Genomic DNA, 20,486 nt, shown 5'->3' with positions numbered 1-20,486 from the left:
TATTTCAGCCCAGGTCTGACAACCCCAGGGGCTGCAATGGGACTGCTGTGCGTTCCTCTCTCAGAAAACAGCCCTCACATTTCGGGGCCTAAATATAGGCCGAGCAGCGTAACCGGTGACATTCATTACTAAAAGTCTTGGCTGTGCACCTTGCTCTGTAACAAGTGGCTGATCACTCTGACATACCCAAACCTGACACATGAACCCTGACAATTGAACATGCAAACCACAACAGCCCCGTTCAGAGACAGCACTAGGACTTACTTCAAATTTTTTTTCAACGTGACAATAGAAAAAAACTATTCACTGAGTCACTTGAAAAAAAATCAATTCTATTTTGTGTGTAATCGTTACATTTATGTGTGAGGGTGCGCTAGTGGAATTCAACATAACCCAGCTCATGTAAAGGACTTTCCAGATTGCTCAGGGTAGAAGACCTTTGTGTAGAGAAATCCTAATTTCCAGAAAGCAATGCCAGCCATGGTGGTGCCAGAGTGTGAAGGTTTGCTGGAACATGGTGAGCAGCTGGGTGAACTCCTGGCATTGCGTTCCTTTATTCCTTCCCTTTCTACCAAGTACTCCAGGATTTTGACTGGAACACTTGGTCCTGCCTGCCACAGGATCACTTTATGATCTCTTGCTCTTGTACAATTCCAGCCAGGACGAATCAGAGCCATCCCAAGGCTGCTCCAGGTGCTCTGCTGTCCTGCTGATCCCCAGGAATTGTCACCAACCCAGAGGTGAGGCTGAAGCTGTTTGTTTGCCCTGGCACACAGCACATGTTCTAACACATTTGGCCTCAAGAATACCCTTTTTTTAAAAGTAGAGTTTTCAAAGTAATCAGAAGATTTTATGTCTTTTCTAGTAAGTTTTTCTTTACTATTTATAATGATGACTGGAAAGAATGTAACTTAATAACTTTGTTAAAAACCCCACGACTTTCTATTTTTAGAGAAGAAAATTAACTTTTCACATTCCTAAGAAGTGACTCCAGAGAACAGAGTTTATATTCAATAAAGAGGGTCTGAATTAAGACATTTTTTGTTCAATACGTTGCTAGGAAAGTGCTGGTCTATTTATGCTTCATTTTTACTCCGTTTACATTCCAGTGCCTGCTGAAAAATACATTCAGGTTCTAAAGGGATGTCTAGAGACAAATGTTACTGTCTCATTTTATATTTTGCAAGGGTCTCTCTATTGAACTTTGCTGTAATTCATTTAAATGAGACGGGTCTGTGACCTCTTAAAAAGGTCAGAACTGTGTCTAGTCTCTGTGGGAGGATAATTTCCACAGCCGGGAAGTGAAACGGGGACAGTGGAGAGGGGTAACACTGTGTTCACATTCCCCTCACCATACCTGGAATTACAGAGCTGGGCTCATGCTCCATTCCCGCAGCGGGCTCTGATGGCTGGTCCATGTGAACACTCACATCCTGGATGTTCATTTCCCAAGTGTTTTTTGCTCAGCATTTGAGAACAAACCCAGCACTCCCTTCCCCACCGCTGCAGAAGGGCCGTGCCTTATGTCTGACCCCGCTGCCTCAGCTGCTCCTCATCCTCATAAATACTCACTAAGGGTTTTCTCTTTTCATCCTTCTGTTTAATTTTGCTGTTTCCTTGTCCTTCATTAGACAAATCCTTTATTTCCTACAGCCTTCCATTATTTTGTGAGATGGGATAACATTCTCTCTCCTTGTCCTTCTCCCACCCTAACATTTGTACTGTCAATTCTTTTCTTCCTTTTATTTTACAACCCAGTGTTTGAGCATTCTCATGCCTCAGATCCTTGCAGAAGGTCTCTCTGACAGGTATTAATCCAGTCCTTCACTTCCTGGTGGTCTCTGCCTCATGTTCTAGAACATGGAGATGCAGCTCCACTGGCACCAGTGCAAGGGGCTTCAGGACAACCTGTGGTTCAGGAAGGATCTGATGGAGGAAGACAACCTCATCTCTCAGTGTCTCCTGAGGGAACCCCTGGAGTTTTCCCACTGTTTGATATATCTCTATCCCTGCCAAGGGCCCCATTCCAGAGCCTGTAAAATTTTACTGGTCCACTACTGCCTTTTTCACTCCATGAGTGAAGAAATTGCTTCTGATGACACCGAATGACATTTGATTCCGTACACTGACAGATAAAACAGTTCTTCCCTCGCTGCTACCACTGCAAGAGAAAGGTCCAGAAATGACTCTTGAAAAGTAGAAGTCCTAAGAGGACAGATATCTTGGGAAGGCAATTTATTCTTCCCTCTCCTTTGAGAAGTGCCAGACAACTCCTGGTTCCCTCTTCCTGTTGTGATGTCAGAATGCTGGATAGCCCAAAGCTTTCAAATGGAAAGTAGAATCATTATTAATTATCTAATTAAGCAGTTCCACCTTTGCTTTGCCACTTGGTCATGTTTTAAACTTATTTTGTGAATGGGACAATTTTGTGCAGCACTTTGGCACTTTGTACAGGAGCCTGTAGGAGAGGCACAGCTCTGACACAACAGACACAGATCCTGAGCAACACTGTGTCCTGTCACTGAAACACAAATGCAGAGAGATGCAAGAGGCCTCACATCAAGAAATTATGTTGCTGTGGCTTTTTAAAGTCCAAGCAATCAATCAATACCAGTTTCAGCTTCATTATTTTGCTGGCAGTAAGGATCTATGATTTTTTTTTTTCTGGAAAAAAGAATTTCTATTTCCTGTGAAATTCTGAAATGTTGAAAAACTAATTATGAAGAATAAACCTCAGGGATTTTGACACTTTTACCAAATGAATGCTATAAATGTTTTGGATTTTCCTGATGCTTAATTCTGACAGGGCTGAACCAGCTTGTTGACTTGTTGCCTGCATTTCAACTTTCATGTCATATTAGAAGATTGAACATACACAAATTTTAAAGAGGATACTTTTACAAAAATATTTAGTAAAGTGTAAAAAAATCTCTATGACATGGTAATATTTAGACTTCTTAGCACAGATAGTTAGATAATTAATCCAAAATATCTCATTCTCAGAAAACATTTCCATCTTTGGCAGGACTAAAACTACACCAAAAATAATCAGCAACTCAATTTATAGTATTTCCTGCTTCTCTCCCTGCCAGACAAAGGTGAGGGGTCCTGAAAAGAATCACAGGATGAAGCAAATGGCTTTATGCTGGAGTAAATGAAACTGAGGGTAACCATGGAGCTTCATGGGATGGTGCAATTAAACCTCTCTCTGGGGCTGAGAATCTCCAGTGGGAAGGGAAAACCTTCTGGAATGTCTGAGAGAACTTGTAGGTTTACAGCAGTATACACTGGAATCTGAGCTGCTTATTTTTAGATTATTATAGTGCTTCTAAATTTATCAGGTGAACTCCTCCAGTTCAAATGCCAGTGAGAAAATTCCTGACTTCAGCCTCAGTTTATGGACATCCTTCATCCCACAGAGGGAACACACTGATGGACTCACCGGATCGCCTTCCGTCGCTCCTGGGGGTCTGGGGACACATAGGCCTTCATTTCTTCCTTAGCCCGCTGCAGCTGGACCTCCAGGGTCTATAAAAATACATAATTTAAATATCTATATATATAAATATTGCAATCTTATTCCAGAATGAATAATTTGGCCCCTCTTGTGACCTTACCCTTTTCATGCAGTGAATGTAACGGTAGTTGCTCTCTTCCTGGGCACACGCCTCGAGGAGCCCTTTCACTTCCTGTGGGAGAATAAGGACATGGTGACTGAAAGCCCCCAGGAGATGCCCTGTGTTGCCATATAAACCGTGAGAGTTTATAAGAATAATCCTGAATTAATAATTTCTCAGATGTTCATATAATTTGGGCTTTTCAGAAGTCTCTTTTAAAGTGAAATACAGCTGATTGGGTTTAGATTTGCAGTTTCAGTCATAGTCAGAGATGAGAAATGACTGTTAATGGGTGATTATTAATGACTGACTTCCAAACACTTCACAAGTGCTGCCAAGACTCTTGTTCCTCAGCACATCTGAAGTGCCAAATACAGCTGTGAACAAGCATTTCCTGGAACACATCTGCAAAAGGCATGTTAGAAGGTACAGGCATGCTAATGGGATGTTAATGAGCAATCAATAATTATGTGCAGCAGTAAGGAGAAAGTGGGTTACTCCCATCTCTACATGGTCCACTCTAAAAAAACCCCAATAATCCAAATCCTGTTCTCTGGGTCACACTGCAGTTGTCGACTCCCGAGCTCTGTCACTGTGTGATTTTCACACCATCAGCTGTAAAACTGAATTCTACTCATGTCCAGCTCAATCAGTGGATGTGACTGTCATCATGTGTCAGAAAATTACTAGGAGTTGTCTGCCAAGAAAAAAAGCCTTGATTGCTGTTATAAGACAGTTCTTACAGAACTGTCTGACTTCATACTAGGTCCATCTGTGGATTCTTTTACCATACAAAAGTACTTTTAGTGCAGGAAAATAACTATGTATACGTCCACCCACACTTTAAATGTACTCCCTTTTTATTTCGAAGTATATTCCTTTGTGGGCAAGGCCTTGAAAAGCCAAGCCCAGTCAAAATTCACAGGAGGTGATCAAGTGAGATAAAGCAGATCCACATAAACATGTTGATATTGTGCCCACCTTTGAGGACTGGGCTGTTTTAAGAGCCTCCTTCAGGCAGTGCACAAATTACAGACACACAAGCCCTTAGCTAAACCTGTATGGTTTTTTTTTTAAAGATCCTGTTTATATACAGGAATACAAGACAGTCCCATTTAATGAAGTCTCCTTGCCATCAATGTCAGTCATTAATTATCCCTGGGATTGGTTCCTAATGTAAAGAATCTGCTAAAAGCATAGAAAGATTTGTCTTGATAAATTAATCCTTATTTTGTAGTCAAATTCTTCCCTAAGAGATACAATCTAGAGCAGCAGGAATTCTGGCAGATGCCCGTCCTTGCTCATCAAAGCTGGATGAGGTACCCCCGAGTCCATCTGCTGTGTGTGACTGTAGCCACTCCACAGCAGCTTCAGGCAGGATTTGCAAAGCTGGGGATCACCACTGACTCACTCCCACCTGGATTTGTACTTCCCATATCCTGAGGGAAAGCAGGGGAAATATTGTTCCACAGGGAGAAACACGTTGCATTTCTCCAGGTGCACGACCAAGCCCCACCTCACCTGTTCCAGGGCCGAGCGATTGCTCTCCAGCCCGGCCGCACAACTGTCGTACTGGATTTTCTTTTCATCACATTCTTGAGTTAGTTCCTGAGGTGAAAAGGGCAAAAGGGCACATAAATGAAATGTTCCTTTGACTGACACGTGACACTCAGGTCAAAGAGACACTTGGGGAATCTCCTCTGTCCAGCCCCATCCACGGCTTTACCGTGGCTGGGTAACAGGGCCGTGCTTGCAAGAAGAAAGGACAAGTAACCATAGAAGTAGACATTGAGACAGGATAAATTTACTTGCTCCCTATAAAAAACCAGATTTCTAGTTATGCACACCCAACTCCTCCTAGATTTCATTTACTGACACTTTGAATGGAAACATTAAAAGTTTTTCTGGGAACTTTGTTGATAGATAAATGCATCACCCTATTTCCTTCCATGGCAATGAGCCAAGTTATGGCAGCTGTAGACCCAAAAGACTTGTTTTTTCAGCTCTCTGTAAAATTTTGAAAACAAATGGATAAATTTGTCAGTCCCACAGACTAACACAGGACTTAGATCAATGTATTCAACTACTTCAATGAGATGTTATCTGCAAACCATTCAGAAAGGAGAGCATTAGCTGGAATCATTAATGCTGAGATGCAGAAATAGCTTTGGAACCAACCCAAAACTAACTTTGCTTTGGGTTTGAACCATGATTTCTTATATTTTCCCTGGTGTAGTAATTTTTTTAATTGCTATAAAGGACTAAATTCTGTGCCTGCACTGTCAGCTTTTACAAATTCCAACCTTTAGCACGTTGCCTGTTGCAAACACTGTTGACCCATTCTGCTCTTTCCAGCTTTCCCTCGGAGTTATGTCCTTGTAGAGCACTACAGAGATCTGTAAATTGGACTTATTTGTGGCTCTGACTTGATTTACACAGACAGAGAGGAGCGTTGGTACAAACCTGGCACTTCTGACGCAGCTGCCTGAGCTCTTTGATGACAGGAGCAAGGCTTGCCTTCTTCTCTGCCACCACTGCATTCAGCTTCTTTACCTGAGAAAGGGACAAAAGAATATTCATTAACACTAAAAGGTACATTCATGTAATTAGGGATGTGAAAAGAAAAGGGAGACAAAGCAAAATGTGGGGAGAAAAAATCTGCGATGAAGCCATAATTATGTACGAATTATATATAAATGAAACCTTAATTATATAACCAAGTTCAGGTCTAATTAGGACAGGGAAAGAGCCCATCTGGCAGTGGGGTCATTCCCATAAAAGAGACAAATTCTGCTCCCAGAGAATTCCAGGAGACAGCACATGTGCCAGATACCAGAGAGCTTAAGGAGTAGGGCAAATGAAGGAATTGCATAGAGGGAGACTGAAAGAAAGGGAGAAATCCTTAAGAAAAAAACCAAACAAACCTGCATAGGTTAAATAAAGCTTGAAAATGCTAAAACTGAGGCACGCAGACATATTTACACTGAAAATTAAAATTTTATCCAGCTTTCTATTTGAGAGCAATTCTACTTTAATTATACCATTTTATTTTAAAAGTGCCTCAATGATTTAAAAAACCGCTATTTTGCTTTTTGCTCTTTTATAATATTTTCAAATTAGAAATTCAAGTTCTTTCTTGCTTCTACAGCTATGTGGGCAGGTAAATTAAAACATGACAGATCTAAGGGCAATTGAAAATCAGGCTATAGAGAAAAAGACAAGCTATTTAGCTCTTTAAGCATATTAAGTATCTTTCTAACAAAAGCTGAACTCCAGTGATTTACAAACATTTTAGAAAAAGATTCTGTTACAGATTCAAACCATTCATCTCTTTCAAATAATATGCAAGAACAAATATGAAACCACTTCTGAAATCACAAAAAAGTAAAAAAATCAAAGACAAGACCTGATACCCCTGAGGTTTCTGAAGGGGAGAAAAGGAGGATTTATTTGTAGGATTTATTTTTGTATACAGCTCTTCTTCGTACATTAAAAGAAATGCACATTTTAGTAAACTTTGTCTAGATTACCTTTGGAGATGTATCTGAATTTTATACATACATATATATATAAACACAGATTAAAGGAAAATTATTACCCCCCCAAAAAAACATTAAACTTGGGGTTATATGCTGAGGAACTAGATATTCAAACTGAGCAAATACAGTAGTTTAAGACAAAAATCACCATTTCAGACATATTATCTAATGTCTGGCCTTTCATTTCATCCATTTCACTCTTCACTGCAGAGACTCTTTCCAGCTCCTCCTGGGTGTAACTGTATCCAGAAATGCCTTTTTTCTCTTCAATCACTTGCTGCAGACACAAACAATAAATGCTGAATTAACCCCATTAACCAAGAAACAGCAAATTCCTTAGTGAAGCCAAAATATTGTAAAGAAGTGAAAAGGGTAAGTACTGCAATCAATTTCTTTTATTTATCAATTTATTATTATTAACCAATTCATTATTATTAATCTAGCTGCCAGAAAAACTAAATTTTATCTTGTGCCTGTACAGCAGGATGACAACAACTCTCTGTAAATGCAATGTTTGGTCACTGTGCCCACTGAAGTGAACAGAAAGTTTCCACAAAGCAAAGTGGGCTTGTGGTCAGGCTCTGAAGAAGCTCAATGTATAAAATTCAGATGCTTCATCAGAACATGTAGCTAATGATTTTATAAACTATTTTGATAACAAGAATACAGGAATTGGAAGAAAATACCACAGATAGTGTTCCTGCATTTGGGATGAATGTATATTCCCTGAATGCTTACAGTTATCCAGAGAGAAATCCTGCTGCTGCTGTTCTGGCTTAGGAAAGATTCATCCAGTTTTAAATTTAAATGCATTTTCTTCTAAGTATTCTGGGGCTGGAATGTTTCCTTCCTGCCTGCTCTTTTTTTAAATACTATTCCTATATATTTTACAGCAGTAACTTGAATCCTACTCACTGTTGATCATTTTCAAAGCCCTTACTACATCTGTGGATACCAAAAACTAATTTAAGAACCCAGCCTTGCTCTAACTGGAGTTCATGCAGACCTACCATTGACTTTAAAAAGCAGGGTCAAGCCCCTCAGTCTAAAAAGAAACTGCACATCGGTGCTGACAGTTGCTGAACACAAAGTACAGCAGCTCCACAGTCAACAGATAAAAATACATTCTATACCCTGATGGCTCTCTGGGTTAGGACAGCAGGAGCTGGGACGATGTACATTAGAATCCCAACAGCATCCGTGGGATCCTATGGCTGTCAGCAGGGAAGGGAGGGCTGTGGGAGCAGCACATGCTCATGTTACCAACTGCTGCTGAATGGCCTCGTGGCGCTGCTTCAGAAGCTCCTCTGTCCTCTGGAGGATTCCATACTCAGCTGTAATTTCTGCTATTTCCAGGCGCTTCTTTTTATAAAGTGTGTTCTTGCTCCGGAGCTTATTAACGTACTGCTTGAGCTGGGGAGAGAGAGAACACAAACTCATCTCACTGAGAGCAAGAAGGGCCTTATCACAGCCTGTTGCTGTGTAAAATGTAATTATCCTCCTTGGCCTGCACGTTGAAGTGTTTAGAACAGAGGGCTGGAATTCAGGATTCCCAGGGTCTATTTATTTTCAGCTCTGCATTTGTTCACTGGGTGAAATCAAAAGAATCAGCATTGCTTTCTGTCCCAGCGCACTCATTTGTAATCCTGAGATCACTCCCTTCTGCTCACCACCATTTGACAGCTGGAAAAGTGAATACTCTTTGCAAAACGTTATGAGAATCATGGATAATAAAAAAGTTAATGCAATAGTAATTTGCACTTGTACCAGAACCCCAGAGCTCTGCAGACCAAAACACAGCAACAGAGTGCAGGAAAATTGGAAGGGAAGAGGGCATGGGAAAAACTATCTTGAAATGTTCTCAATAGTTAAAACTTGTTCTCTCTCCTTGACTCTTGCAGATCTAAATATCACTGGCTAAGTTTTTTAAACCAGGCAAATAAAAGCAGAACTCCTGCCCTGAAGCAGAGAATGCAATACCTATTTCACTCAAAATCTAAAGTAATGGAGAATTTATATTTTTATTAAAGACTAAGTAAAATAATACAAATCCTTACAGATCAACAGCCTTAGCTAATTTACACCTGAACCTGTGTGTGTTGAATTTGTAACACATACCAAGTACCAGAGGCTGAAACAACCAGGTAATATCTTTCTCTGCCTTAATGTTTTCCATCTGTCATACAGGCTTAGCTCTTACTCTTGGATTTTACATGACAGCTATGAGGTAAATGCCAGTCACAGCTCAAAAATGCACTAAGAGATGGAAAGCAAATAAAATTTATTAGAATAAACATTGTAAGAACAGGCTTCAGAACACCCCTTGACGAGGAGGGTTCAGTGTGTGCAGGGAGCACAAACCAGGCAGCCTCAGGAGGAAAAAGAATCCCATTACCACTGACACAGGTTTAAAATTCAAACATAAAACGACTTTAGATTTTGATATTTACATGAATTTTTTCTTTTTGCAAAATTATCCCTCTCCCTTCTAAAGAATAAATCCAAAAAACCCAATGTGACCACAGGCTAAGAACCCCCAGAGTAACTGTATGTTCTATAAAAAGTGTCCTGGGCAAGGTGCCCACAATGAAATCAACCCTGTTCATCTGCCATCCTGTGCAATATCTAGGCCAAAGCTGCCTCTCTCTTGCTACGCTCCAGAACTATTTTTAAAGCCAAAAGCTATAAACGTTTTTGGTGAAAGAACAAACCCACAAATTACTCAATGTGCTCTATGCAGATTGGCCTCTCTGTGGCTTTGGGATAACATCCTACATCCTGCTACTACCCAGGACAAGGATACACAAGGTCACCTGAGCCCCAGCAGGGCTGAGGCAGCTCTGCCACTGTCACATTGTATTTTTACTTAATACAGTCAAACCAGAATTTATTCCTTTTCCCAGCAAATTCAAGTATATTCTCTTAGTTAATACAAAGAACTTTTTTTTAAATTGCTTAGACAATACCAAGTTTTCTGTGATTTCTAAGAGATTCCAGAATTATAAATACAAGCTCTCCAACTGAGAAAAATCTAAAGGAAGCACAGTCTTGATCAAGCAGTTCCTGAGATACTTCATTTGACCAGTGGAATATAGTAAAGGATGATGTACAGGATTAAATTTAATATGTGGCCACACAGAGCCATCGAATCTGAATGATTTTCTGTCAGTGAATCCCAGGATGAAAAGCAAACTATTATTCTCTTCTCTTCTATAGCTACTTTTAAAGTCTTGAAAATAGCTCGAGTGGGAGGGAGAGTATTTGCATAATCAGTATTCAAAGCATAATGTATTTTACAATGGAAGTCAAAGGATCTTGTTGATTAACGAACCAACTCCACCACTGTTCTATTATTAGTTGATTAACTTAGGACTGTATAATACAAATTTTATCCAAAATGAACTACAGGTTGCTCACGGTGACAAGTGAAACCTGTTCATTTTAGGAGGTGGATGCCAGTCTTTCAGCACAATCTCTGGCTTTTTAAAAGCAAACTTAACCATTCATACAGCTATTATTGCAGCAAACAAGGTAAAACAAGATAAAAACAATGGTAGCAAAATTATAATCTGTGGAGAAAATCAATCAATAATTTGGCAGAGCTTTCAAAAGACCTGATCTACTCCAAAGGCAGCACACATTAGTCCCTTAAAACCTCTCTGACTGAAGACTCCTTTAGATCCAAAGCCAAATTCTGAGCTGGAATTCTTAGATTTTACTCCTCTTAAATCAGTAGCTTGTAGGGATCTTATGATAAAATTAGGTTTCTTCAGTCTAAAAGCTGAGAATCACTCTGTAGGTTTCTAAAAATTAAAAGAAAGCTCCTTGTAAAATACCACTGTTTTCATTTATGTCAGCATTGCTTCTCAGGCTTTATAAATCTCATGCCCCCACCTCTGTGGAGATGAAAAATTCAAGCCCTTACAATGCTATAAACCCTTGAATTTTACTGTGGTAAAAGGTCTTCTAAATAAGTTGAAGAGTTCACAAAGGAACAACACTGCTTGGCCACATCACTTTAAAGTTAAGTAACCAAAGGAATCCACTTTTGAGCAGCAGCATTTTCCCATAGACCAGCTCAGCTGCTCCCCATGTCCAGACTCAGCAGGCTCATCCTACAGAATTCCCAGGGATCTGCCCGTGCCCGCAGTGATATTCCAGTCAAGGCCACGTCCACCAGTAGCTTTTCTTTCTCAAGTCATTTAACACAAACAGTTATTTGAGCTTCAAAGATTAAACGACTGGACAAGACCCAAGTGCTGGCACTGAGTGAGCGGTTGAAGCAAACCAGCCTGGAGCCCCTGTTTGCTGATCGAGGCAGAGCCCCTGGAGACACAAAAAACATCCAAAGGAAAGCAAGGAAAGATTCTGCTTCTTCACTTGGCTATTTTTATGGGTGAGTGTAACACAACAAGTGTGGAATGTGGATTATGGAATACACTGAATGAAAGCAGGATTTTGATCTCTCATACGTCTCACAGGTATCCACCATCCCTGGGCAGATTTCCTGCATTATGTTCCATTTTTATTGGAAGAATCCAGCAATAAACCTCCTTTATGCTTTTCTGCATTTATTAGAATCTGAGGTTGGTATCACCACATTAAGTCTCACCACGCTTAGTGAAGTTATTAAATATGACAACAGTTCTAAACACAGCATCAAACCAGGGATGTTGAAATGGCTTCTCCAGGACCATGCAGAGCCTGGCAGGACCCCCCTCCAGGAAAGGACACCAGCCTGTGCTTTAGTGGACTGAACTGGGATCCCAACCCAGCTCCTCTAATGCTCAGTCTTGTGCTTTCACTACAAGCCCATCACTTCTTTAAAACTCCCATTTGCTCCATGTGAAGTTTTCACAAGCTTCTTACTCCAAGATTATCATTAAAGGACAAAATGGATAAGCTTGTTTTCTGAAAAGAACAAACCCCACATAAATCCCTCACTTTAGAGTAAAATCTTTTAAAATAGTATTTGCTGGATTAATGCAGGAATTTGATTGTGTTATTGTAATCAAAAAATTATTCATACAAAAGTACTACAAAAAAAGTATTATTTGTAAAAAACCACCAGTATTTCTTTATGAAATACCAAACCAAAGTTCCAAATAACCAGTTCTGTTAATAAAATTATTTGCATAAGCACAATAATTGAAGAAAATCTTAGCAGACTATCTCTATTTTCCTTAAGAACTGAGGAACAGATGTTTTAATTTCTAATTAGACTAATTAACAGGATACAGACTGTCCAAAGTATTAAAATTCAGTTAAGAAAAGTTCCTGATCATGACAGTTTTCCATATTTTTTCCTAAGAGGCTCTAAATTTAAGCCAGTACAGCCACTGTTGGACAAAGTTAATAACTCATACACAGGATGAGCTCCTAAAAGGCACAAGCAGTAGGATCTCAGTCTATTAAAACAAAACTATCCTATGGTCTGTTCGTGGCACAGCTCAGCCAGGAAAACTCTTCCTTAGCATTGAGCATGTGTAAGGAGCCTCTGACAGACTGGAATGGAACTCTGCTAGAGCCTGAGGGAGAGCTGAGGGAAAGGCAACACCTGACAGGACAACATTTCCTGGGTTCTGGCTTAAACCAGCCCACACTGATGGAGAGAGACCATTTACAAGGGCTGGAGAGACAGGACAAGGGGAAATGGGTTCACACTGACAGAGAGAAGGATTCAATGAGATATTGGGAAGAAATTCCTCCCTGTGAGGGTGGAGAGGCCCTGGCACAGGTTGCCCCGAGAAGCTGTGGCTGCCCCATCCCTGGAAGTGTCCAAGGCCAGGTTGGATGGGGCTTGGAGCAACCTGGGCTAGTGGAAGGTGTCCCTGCCCCTGGCAGGGTCTTTAAGGTCCCTTCCAACTCAGGCCATTCTGGGATTCTCTGATTCTGTGAACATTTGAGTCATGAGCTCCTTTACAGCTACTCTCTTCAAAATCCACCCACCCAGTCTGGAGTGAGATAACTGTTCCTGGTGGATTCAGGTGAATGGACAGTTTTTGAGACAAGATCTATGGTCTGAGGTTGTTTTCTCTGTTTGCAAATTGAAACATTTTTCCCTGTATTTTCCAAGGAGCAGGTTGGCATGGACAAGCATTTGTATGGAAAAATAACTAAACTCCTTATGTAAAATGAATATTCCAACCTCACACACCTGTTACAAAGTGAGAGGACTTTCTCTGCCACATTTTCAAACCCAGATTCATTTCAGCTCCTGCAGCTCAGCACAGCTCTGAGACTGCTCTGCTCCCATACCTTGGGCAGCTCGAGGTTCTTGGGGGCCTGTGCTGAACTCTGAAAAGTACAATGGGTTGTGTAAAGAGCTAAAAATATCCCAGCTTTACCCAGGATCACTTGCAATTGAACCATCCAGCCTTCTAAGTGTCAACATGTGATTCCCCAATTTTCAGGATCTGACAGCTGCAGCGAGGAGCTGCCAACTGTGCCTCTGTTCAGTGCACTTGGCTTGAAGCACTTAAAAAGATTTCATAATCCCCAAAGCAGTCAATTTATTCCCATTTTTTTTGTGTGTGTTTGATGTAAATGAATTGGTTATTCCCTGCTGTTTCTTCTGAGTTCTATCCAGGTGTACAACCTCTGGAACCCTGTGGAATGCTGTAACGTTCCTTTTTATGACTGTGGAAGAAAGCAAAACGCTGGCACCTGAAAAGCTAAGCCAGGATTGACCTTTTGGTGATTGAAGGGCTAAGAAGACCTCAACTGGAGATCCAAATGCTGGTTTGGGAGCAAAGGTGCTGATTCTTCCATTGCCAAGCCTTGGGAGTGCCATGATGTAAGAGGAGAGAGGAAGGTGAGACAAAGAGATTAGAAATACTGGGTACAGGAGAAATATAATGCCTTGATTTCACTGTAGCGGTCAGATGGGATTAAAATATCCATTAAAAAAATCCATTTAAACTTAAGACAGCAAAGCTATTTGTTAAAAAGCCTCTTTCTCCCTTTTAAAAATGGAGGAACTGAATGTAAAACGTGTGTGGCTGCAACAGGAAAGTGCAGGGAAGCTCCTGGTTGCCAGAGTGCAAAGTGAAGGGTGAACGTCCAACGGAATCCACGGATTGCAACAGTGACTCACCACGGCACTAACCACCATTCCCTTTGCTATTGGCTCACAGCTGCAGAAACAGAGCACTGAAGCAGAACATACAAATCCTAAAGCAGAACATATTGGAAACTAATCTACAGCAAAAGGCTGAGGGTGAGGAACCGAGGCTGGCACTGATGAGGGAGAACCTGCTCCATCACCTCTTCCCTCCCAGCCCCATCCCATCCATCAGTCCTGGCTCCCCACACCTCCCCTCTGAGGCAGGACTGATTCTGCAATGTGCATTTGCGAGGTACTTTGAGGACATGCAAAATTTACAGCACGAGGCCCTGTGCAGCATTTTTGGCAGCCAGCATTTCCAAAGGAATTAAATATGTGTCTGTAAAGTGTCTGCACTTTACAGATGAGGAAATCACGACCTTTGAAAAAGCAGCCGTCAAAAATCATCAAGAATTCAAATCCTTTCCTAGTTTTTAGCCATAGGAAACACTCTTTTTACTGCTTTACACTGGTGCCTGTGAGTACCACTGCACTACACCCAAGGAAGTAATAAAAGAGAACAGGACATGGATGTATATATTGGCTTCCTTGCCGATACGTATTTCCTTGAAGAAAGTATTTTACAAACCAGGAAATACTTGCAATGGAAAGACAAACACTCCTGATTTTAAGCTGATGGTTTTCTCCAAATTGCTCAGTCATTTATCCTTCACTCTGCAAAATGAAGATATTTTAAAATTGAAAATATTTAAAAAATCAAGAGCAGAACATTTTTGAACAGAAAGAACACAGGTCATGTCCAAAACAGGTCTTGTCCTTTTCCTGTCCTGAGCCTCTTCCTTGTGTCAGACAATTAACTTGAATTTTTCATTACTGAGCATTTTACAAGGTTCCTCCTTATGAGGTTTCCCTCCTACCCTGTTCTCCTTGAATTTCCATGGATCAGAGTTTCCTGTCCCCCTCAAGAACAGGCACAACAGGAATTACTTCTTACCTTACAGTGCGTGTGCAGATAATGTAAAACATATGCTGCTGTCTTGGTAATGCATTCTTGTTGATTAATTAAACACTTCTTTCCATCACATGTCATGAAACACAGATTGTCAGATTTCTGCTTTTATTTTTGCTTAAAAAGTTGTCAAAGACTCCAGCAATGTGCCCACTGGGGCTGAAAACCTTGCAGAGAAATCTAATCCAGTGGGTTTCTTATAATTGCTGGCAAAGGAATGTGATACAATATGTGATGGGAAAGAGAAATCAACATCCTAATTTTTCCAAGTCCCCCTGCCATTACTTCCACCATACTCACTTTACTCTTTAAGACTCCTTTAAAACAAAACTGGTTTTGTGGAGCAGGAATGTCCTATGGGATTAGGAAGGGAGTTCCTTCTACAAAGGGCGTTCCCTGTATTGAGTAGTAAGTAAAAAAAGCACAAAAACAAAGAAAAAGCAAGCAAAGAGTGTGTTCCTCTGGATAAATGATGGCAGCGCAAATGAAATGTTCCTCTGGATAAATGATGGCAGGGCAAACAAAGACAATATGTGAGAGAATGAAAAGGTATATTAAGTTAGAGAATGAAGCAGCTAAAATACTCTTCAGTTTAGTGACTCTGCCTGTGAGTACCCTTAGCAGCTTCTCCCAAACTGGGAAAAATTACTGGCTCGAGAAAAGTCAATTTATTTTGGTGACAAACCACTACTAAGCTGCATCTCCTTTATTCTGTGCAAACTTCTGAGAAAAAAGAGAGTCTGGGAAATTTGCTTTTCAAGTAAAAACTTTTGTGGAGAATAAATGCCACAGGACTAACTGATAATCACTGTTATTATGCTTTATAATCATATAGACTTTATATACAATTTATAATTGTATTGACCTTTGTATTTAGTTATTTCCCATCATAACACTGTGATGATATTTTGATCCAGAGTCTGGAATGTTAGGACAGCCCAACAGACCTTGCAATGGATTAGGTACCATGTGAATAATTGTAAATAATAATTTGAAAATAGCTAAAAATTCAGCACTGTTGCACTATAAATATTGGAAAGCATTTGGAAGCACTGGACAGCACTGTATTATCTGCACATTAAAAAAAAAGTCTTCAAATATGTTAAATTTGGAATTTGATGACAAAAATGTGCATTAAAAAACCAGAGGCCGATCTGTGGCAATGGTGTGGGCTAACAATGTACCATAAAATGCTGTAGAAGGAGCAACTATATTTGCAGTGTAAAGTTAAAAGGAAATTGTGAGTTAACAAAAATTGATCCATCTCTTTAAAAATCACCCTCTTCCTTCTCTCCACTGTTACATCCCATACCTCATCCTCTGTCAGGATTTCAGAGCCTTCCAGCTCGTGGGCCTGACTGCTCCTCTGCTGCACCTGCCTCTCCAGCCTGGACATCTCCTCCTTGGCAGCCTGGAGTTCTTCTGCCTTGGCTTCCTTTTTCCGGGAAATTATGGATGCCTGCAGGATCAGGAAAGTCAAAATTGCCTTGTTTGATCAGTAGGAAAATGGAACCCACCAGGTTTCAGGCACTGCCCCCCTGAAACCACATTTGAACTGCCAGAAACTGATTTTCATCAGGAAACATGAGCATGTCTAACTGCAAAGGAAACATATAAATAGATGTATATATCAAATATACCCACTGTATACAGCGGGTTAAATCACAACCTCATTGCAGTTGGCAGCAGGATCCCAACTTTCTCCAGTGTGGATGAGATTTCCAGCACACCCTTTCTGCCCAGATTCAAGTGGATATATTTTACATTTTACATTTACATTTCTTCCCCTCATTTTTTCACTTTCATTGAGGAAAAAGGGAGGCATTTTAGCTGCTCCATTTCTCCTGTTTAGTCCCTTTCTGTGCATATGTAAGATACACCAACATGGCTTAACTGGAAAGTTATCCAAGATTTCACAAATGTCATAATACAGATTTTTATAACTCCAACCTACTCCAACCTACAGAAATATGTTACACTAAAGCAGAACTGAGCCACTAAATCTTGGCAAATAGCTGGAAGATGATGAATAAAGCAATACAGCATGGAAATAGTGCAGATTACAGATTATACTTTTCTTTCTGAGTCTAGAATATAAAGCATTTGAAAAATATTTTATACAAGACCGCATATTTAATAACACCTGAGTTTTGAGCAGAAGCTGACAGATTTGGGAACATAATATACACTAGTTCAGGGATGAAAAAAAAAAGAGGGATTTTTATCTTGCCAAAGTATCCTGTTGAAACATATTTTAAAATAAAACAACAGGTTAATTTAGATGCACGTGCATGAATTTGGAGGCAGAGCTGGTTTCTTCAAATGGAAGGGAAAACTCAAAAAAAACGAAGCCAAAACACACCAGTTTTCTCACACTCAGCTGAAAGGACCAGCTCTGTTCCTAAAAATATCTCTGCCAGAATCGTGCTGGGGTGGGAGCTCAGCCCTGGAGCTCACCAGGGATCTGCAGTCACAAACTGGTACAACAGAGATGATTATTCTGTGGAATAGAACCAGGTCCTGGCAGAAAAAAGCAAAGACCCCAACTTTGAGCAACCTCAACTGCTGGGGCAGATCCTCCTCTCCACCACAGCCCAACTGGCCTTTGGAACCAGCACATTCCAGAGCAGGATTTTCTTTCGGGAAGAGCATCTCTTACAAATCAAAATGGTGTGTTTCACATTGAATTTGTGGCTGGACTGCATTATACATTTTATCTCAATTTTCCCCTCCCACTGATACATTTTACTTGAGCCTTTTTATTTTTTAAGCCATCCTCACCAGCAGCATCATGAAAATCTTCCATAAAATTAGCAGCGGTGCAGGCTGCCTGGAAAAGGAACCACTCAGGTTTCTGTGTGAGCTCTGAAAATCTCCTGGTTCATAAATCCTTTTTATAACTTGTGAATTTACTAAGACTAGACCAGACAGCCTATTTTGTAGCAAGATTATTTTATAGCCTCTGGATAAAAAAAAAAATAAAAAAATCAAAGAATTCCTTCTTAATAGATGTAACGGGGAAAATGGCATGGGGTCAGACACTAGGAGGGGATGGAGCTGCAGCAGGCAGCCCTCGTGCTGCCTTTTGAGAACCCATCCACAGCTGGAGCTTTACCAAAATAGCTCCTCCAAAATGATCCTTCCAGAATTGCTGTGCTGCAAGGACAGCAGTCAATACACGTTCACTGACACCGCTGAAAGCAACTGCTTGACTCAGCCCTCAACACACACACACGTTCAACAGCTCTTTATTTTTCTTTTTGTTCTCCATTATTATGTATTTCTGATTTATGCTAAATAAATTAAAGAAAAAAAAACCCCAGCATGTAAAACAATCAGTGACTGATTTTCTCTCCTGCTTTTGCTTCAAACACAATTTTGTTCCCTTCTTACCTGCTGGCGATACATGGAAAATTTACTATCTGTTGGCTCATACTTCATCATTCTTTTCTCAGTAAGCTGATTCATTTGTGCATTGACTTCATTTATCTGCAAGACAGAGCAGAAAACTAAGGAAAAGGAGCTTGATTTCTTTTTCTTCTCCAAGAATTAAATGCTTTGCAACCCAGATTTACCATCCAGCAAGTTCCTTTCCTAAAACAGAGAAACAGACCCAAAAAGCTCCGTGAGTCATTAAGTATTGGCCAGGAAGAGGCTGTTTTTGGATTTCCAGTTCTGTGCCTTTATGATAAGGCAGAAACACGACGTTGGCCCTGAAAATGAGGTAAAGTGGTGCATGTGGAGAGAAAATGCAGTGAACTGGTACAGGAAAAAGACTGTTATTGCCACATTCTGAGTGAAAAATGCCATTTTATCAATATTAACTAAAATTCCTTTTCATCCAACAGTTTAACCACAAGTTTAAAGAGAAGCAAATAAAGATTAAGGGATAAAAATTTCATCAATACTTTGAGAAATCACAGACCATCATACTCCAGCTGTGTAGCACCTTTTTTTTTCCTGCCACAAGATGCACTTGGTTGCCCCTAATCCCAAAACTGTTGAGCTTCATTCCAGCCAAAGCTTCAGAGCTGCTGCATCTGGAGCTCACAGACACACCAGTGTGCAGATTCCAGCTTTCCCAGTACACTGGGACTCTCCCAAGCCATGGAAACCACAGCCCTGGCAACCTTCCTTTAATTCTCTGCTCTCTAGATGGGAGCTGATAAGGCAGCAGTGTAAATATGTGCTCAAATCCCCTGGAGTCAAACCCTAACACAAGGACAGTGCTGGGCATCACCCTGACAATCTGGGAGCAATATCCATGTGCCTGGAAAACCAAGTATTGCCAAAAAAGCGCTCAACAGGACTAAAAATACTCTAACACCTGTAAAAAAAAAATCTCCTGTGAATTCTATTCTATTAGTGGCAGAACAGGCCTGAATTTGAAAATGGCATAAGAATTCCCTTGTGTGAATAAATTCCTGGGGTTTATATTCTAAAATGCATGATGGTAACATGCTTAGTGCAGTTCAGCTCCTTTTTAAGGCACTGAGACAATAAAAAGCTGACTTAAAAAAAAAAAAAATCTAAGGCCATGCTGTGATAACAGCCAAGTGTATGACATGGGTTTATTATCTTTCAAGAAGAAGATACTTCCAAAATATAAAAAATCAAAGGTTACATCATGGAGAAAGAGAAAAAAACCTCAGAGCCTTTTAAAATATTGCCAAAAACCCAACAATACACTCGGAAAAGAAACGTGCAAAACAGGCTTTCAAGAATGTCTGAAAGACATAACTGCAGCCACAAATATTGTTTTCATTAGAGGGAATAATCTGGGAAAGCAGAGGCTGAATCACAGAGCTGGTTTATTATTTCAGCCCTAATCTCCCAGTTATTAATGCTGTCATCCCTAACCATGGATACTCTGCTTCCTCATTATCTCCATTTCATAGCAAAGCCTGAGTTGGACATCCTGGAGTATTAAACACCAACTAGTAGGAGAAAAAGACAATTAGAATGTAGGACCACTCTTTCTCCCTTGCTAACTCCGTTGTAATCTTGTAACCTTCATCATCAATAGAAATACTAATAATTAGCATTCCTCTAAATTCTTCTAGAACATAACATTAGACATTTAATCTTTCATTTAGGATTATGCAAATATGAAAATTTCATAGAGTGAAATACATAAATGTACTTGTGTGGCAACAAATCCCTCTGCATATTTGTAGGTTATCCTACAAATAGGGATTTTTTTCTCATTCTAACACCATTTGCTTTTAACTTCTGAAAAGACCTAGAAAGGTAAG

General features: G+C 40.2%; 1 protein-coding gene across 2 annotated transcripts in view; it reads right to left on the bottom strand.

The window, feature by feature from the left end:
• Positions 1-20,486, bottom strand: part of IFT81 (intraflagellar transport 81) — a 45,342-nt gene that overhangs the window by 8,618 nt on the left and 16,238 nt on the right. For both annotated transcript variants that reach the window (XM_032705708.1, XM_032705709.1), the window contains exons 9-16: positions 18,625-18,720; positions 16,544-16,690; positions 8,420-8,569; positions 7,305-7,433; positions 6,081-6,170; positions 5,139-5,225; positions 3,618-3,689; positions 3,443-3,528 (exon numbers count right to left, since the gene is read on the bottom strand). In XM_032705708.1, coding sequence (XP_032561599.1) covers positions 3,443-3,528; positions 3,618-3,689; positions 5,139-5,225; positions 6,081-6,170; positions 7,305-7,433; positions 8,420-8,569; positions 16,544-16,690; positions 18,625-18,720 — 857 coding nt within the window. The remainder of the gene's footprint in view (positions 1-3,442; positions 3,529-3,617; positions 3,690-5,138; positions 5,226-6,080; positions 6,171-7,304; positions 7,434-8,419; positions 8,570-16,543; positions 16,691-18,624; positions 18,721-20,486) is intronic.

The sequence above is a fragment of the Chiroxiphia lanceolata genome, chromosome 18, assembly GCF_009829145.1.
Source record: "Chiroxiphia lanceolata isolate bChiLan1 chromosome 18, bChiLan1.pri, whole genome shotgun sequence".
NCBI lineage: Eukaryota > Metazoa > Chordata > Aves > Passeriformes > Pipridae > Chiroxiphia > Chiroxiphia lanceolata.
Note: the sequence above shows the minus strand (reverse complement) of the source record. Positions and strands in the feature narration are given on the sequence as shown.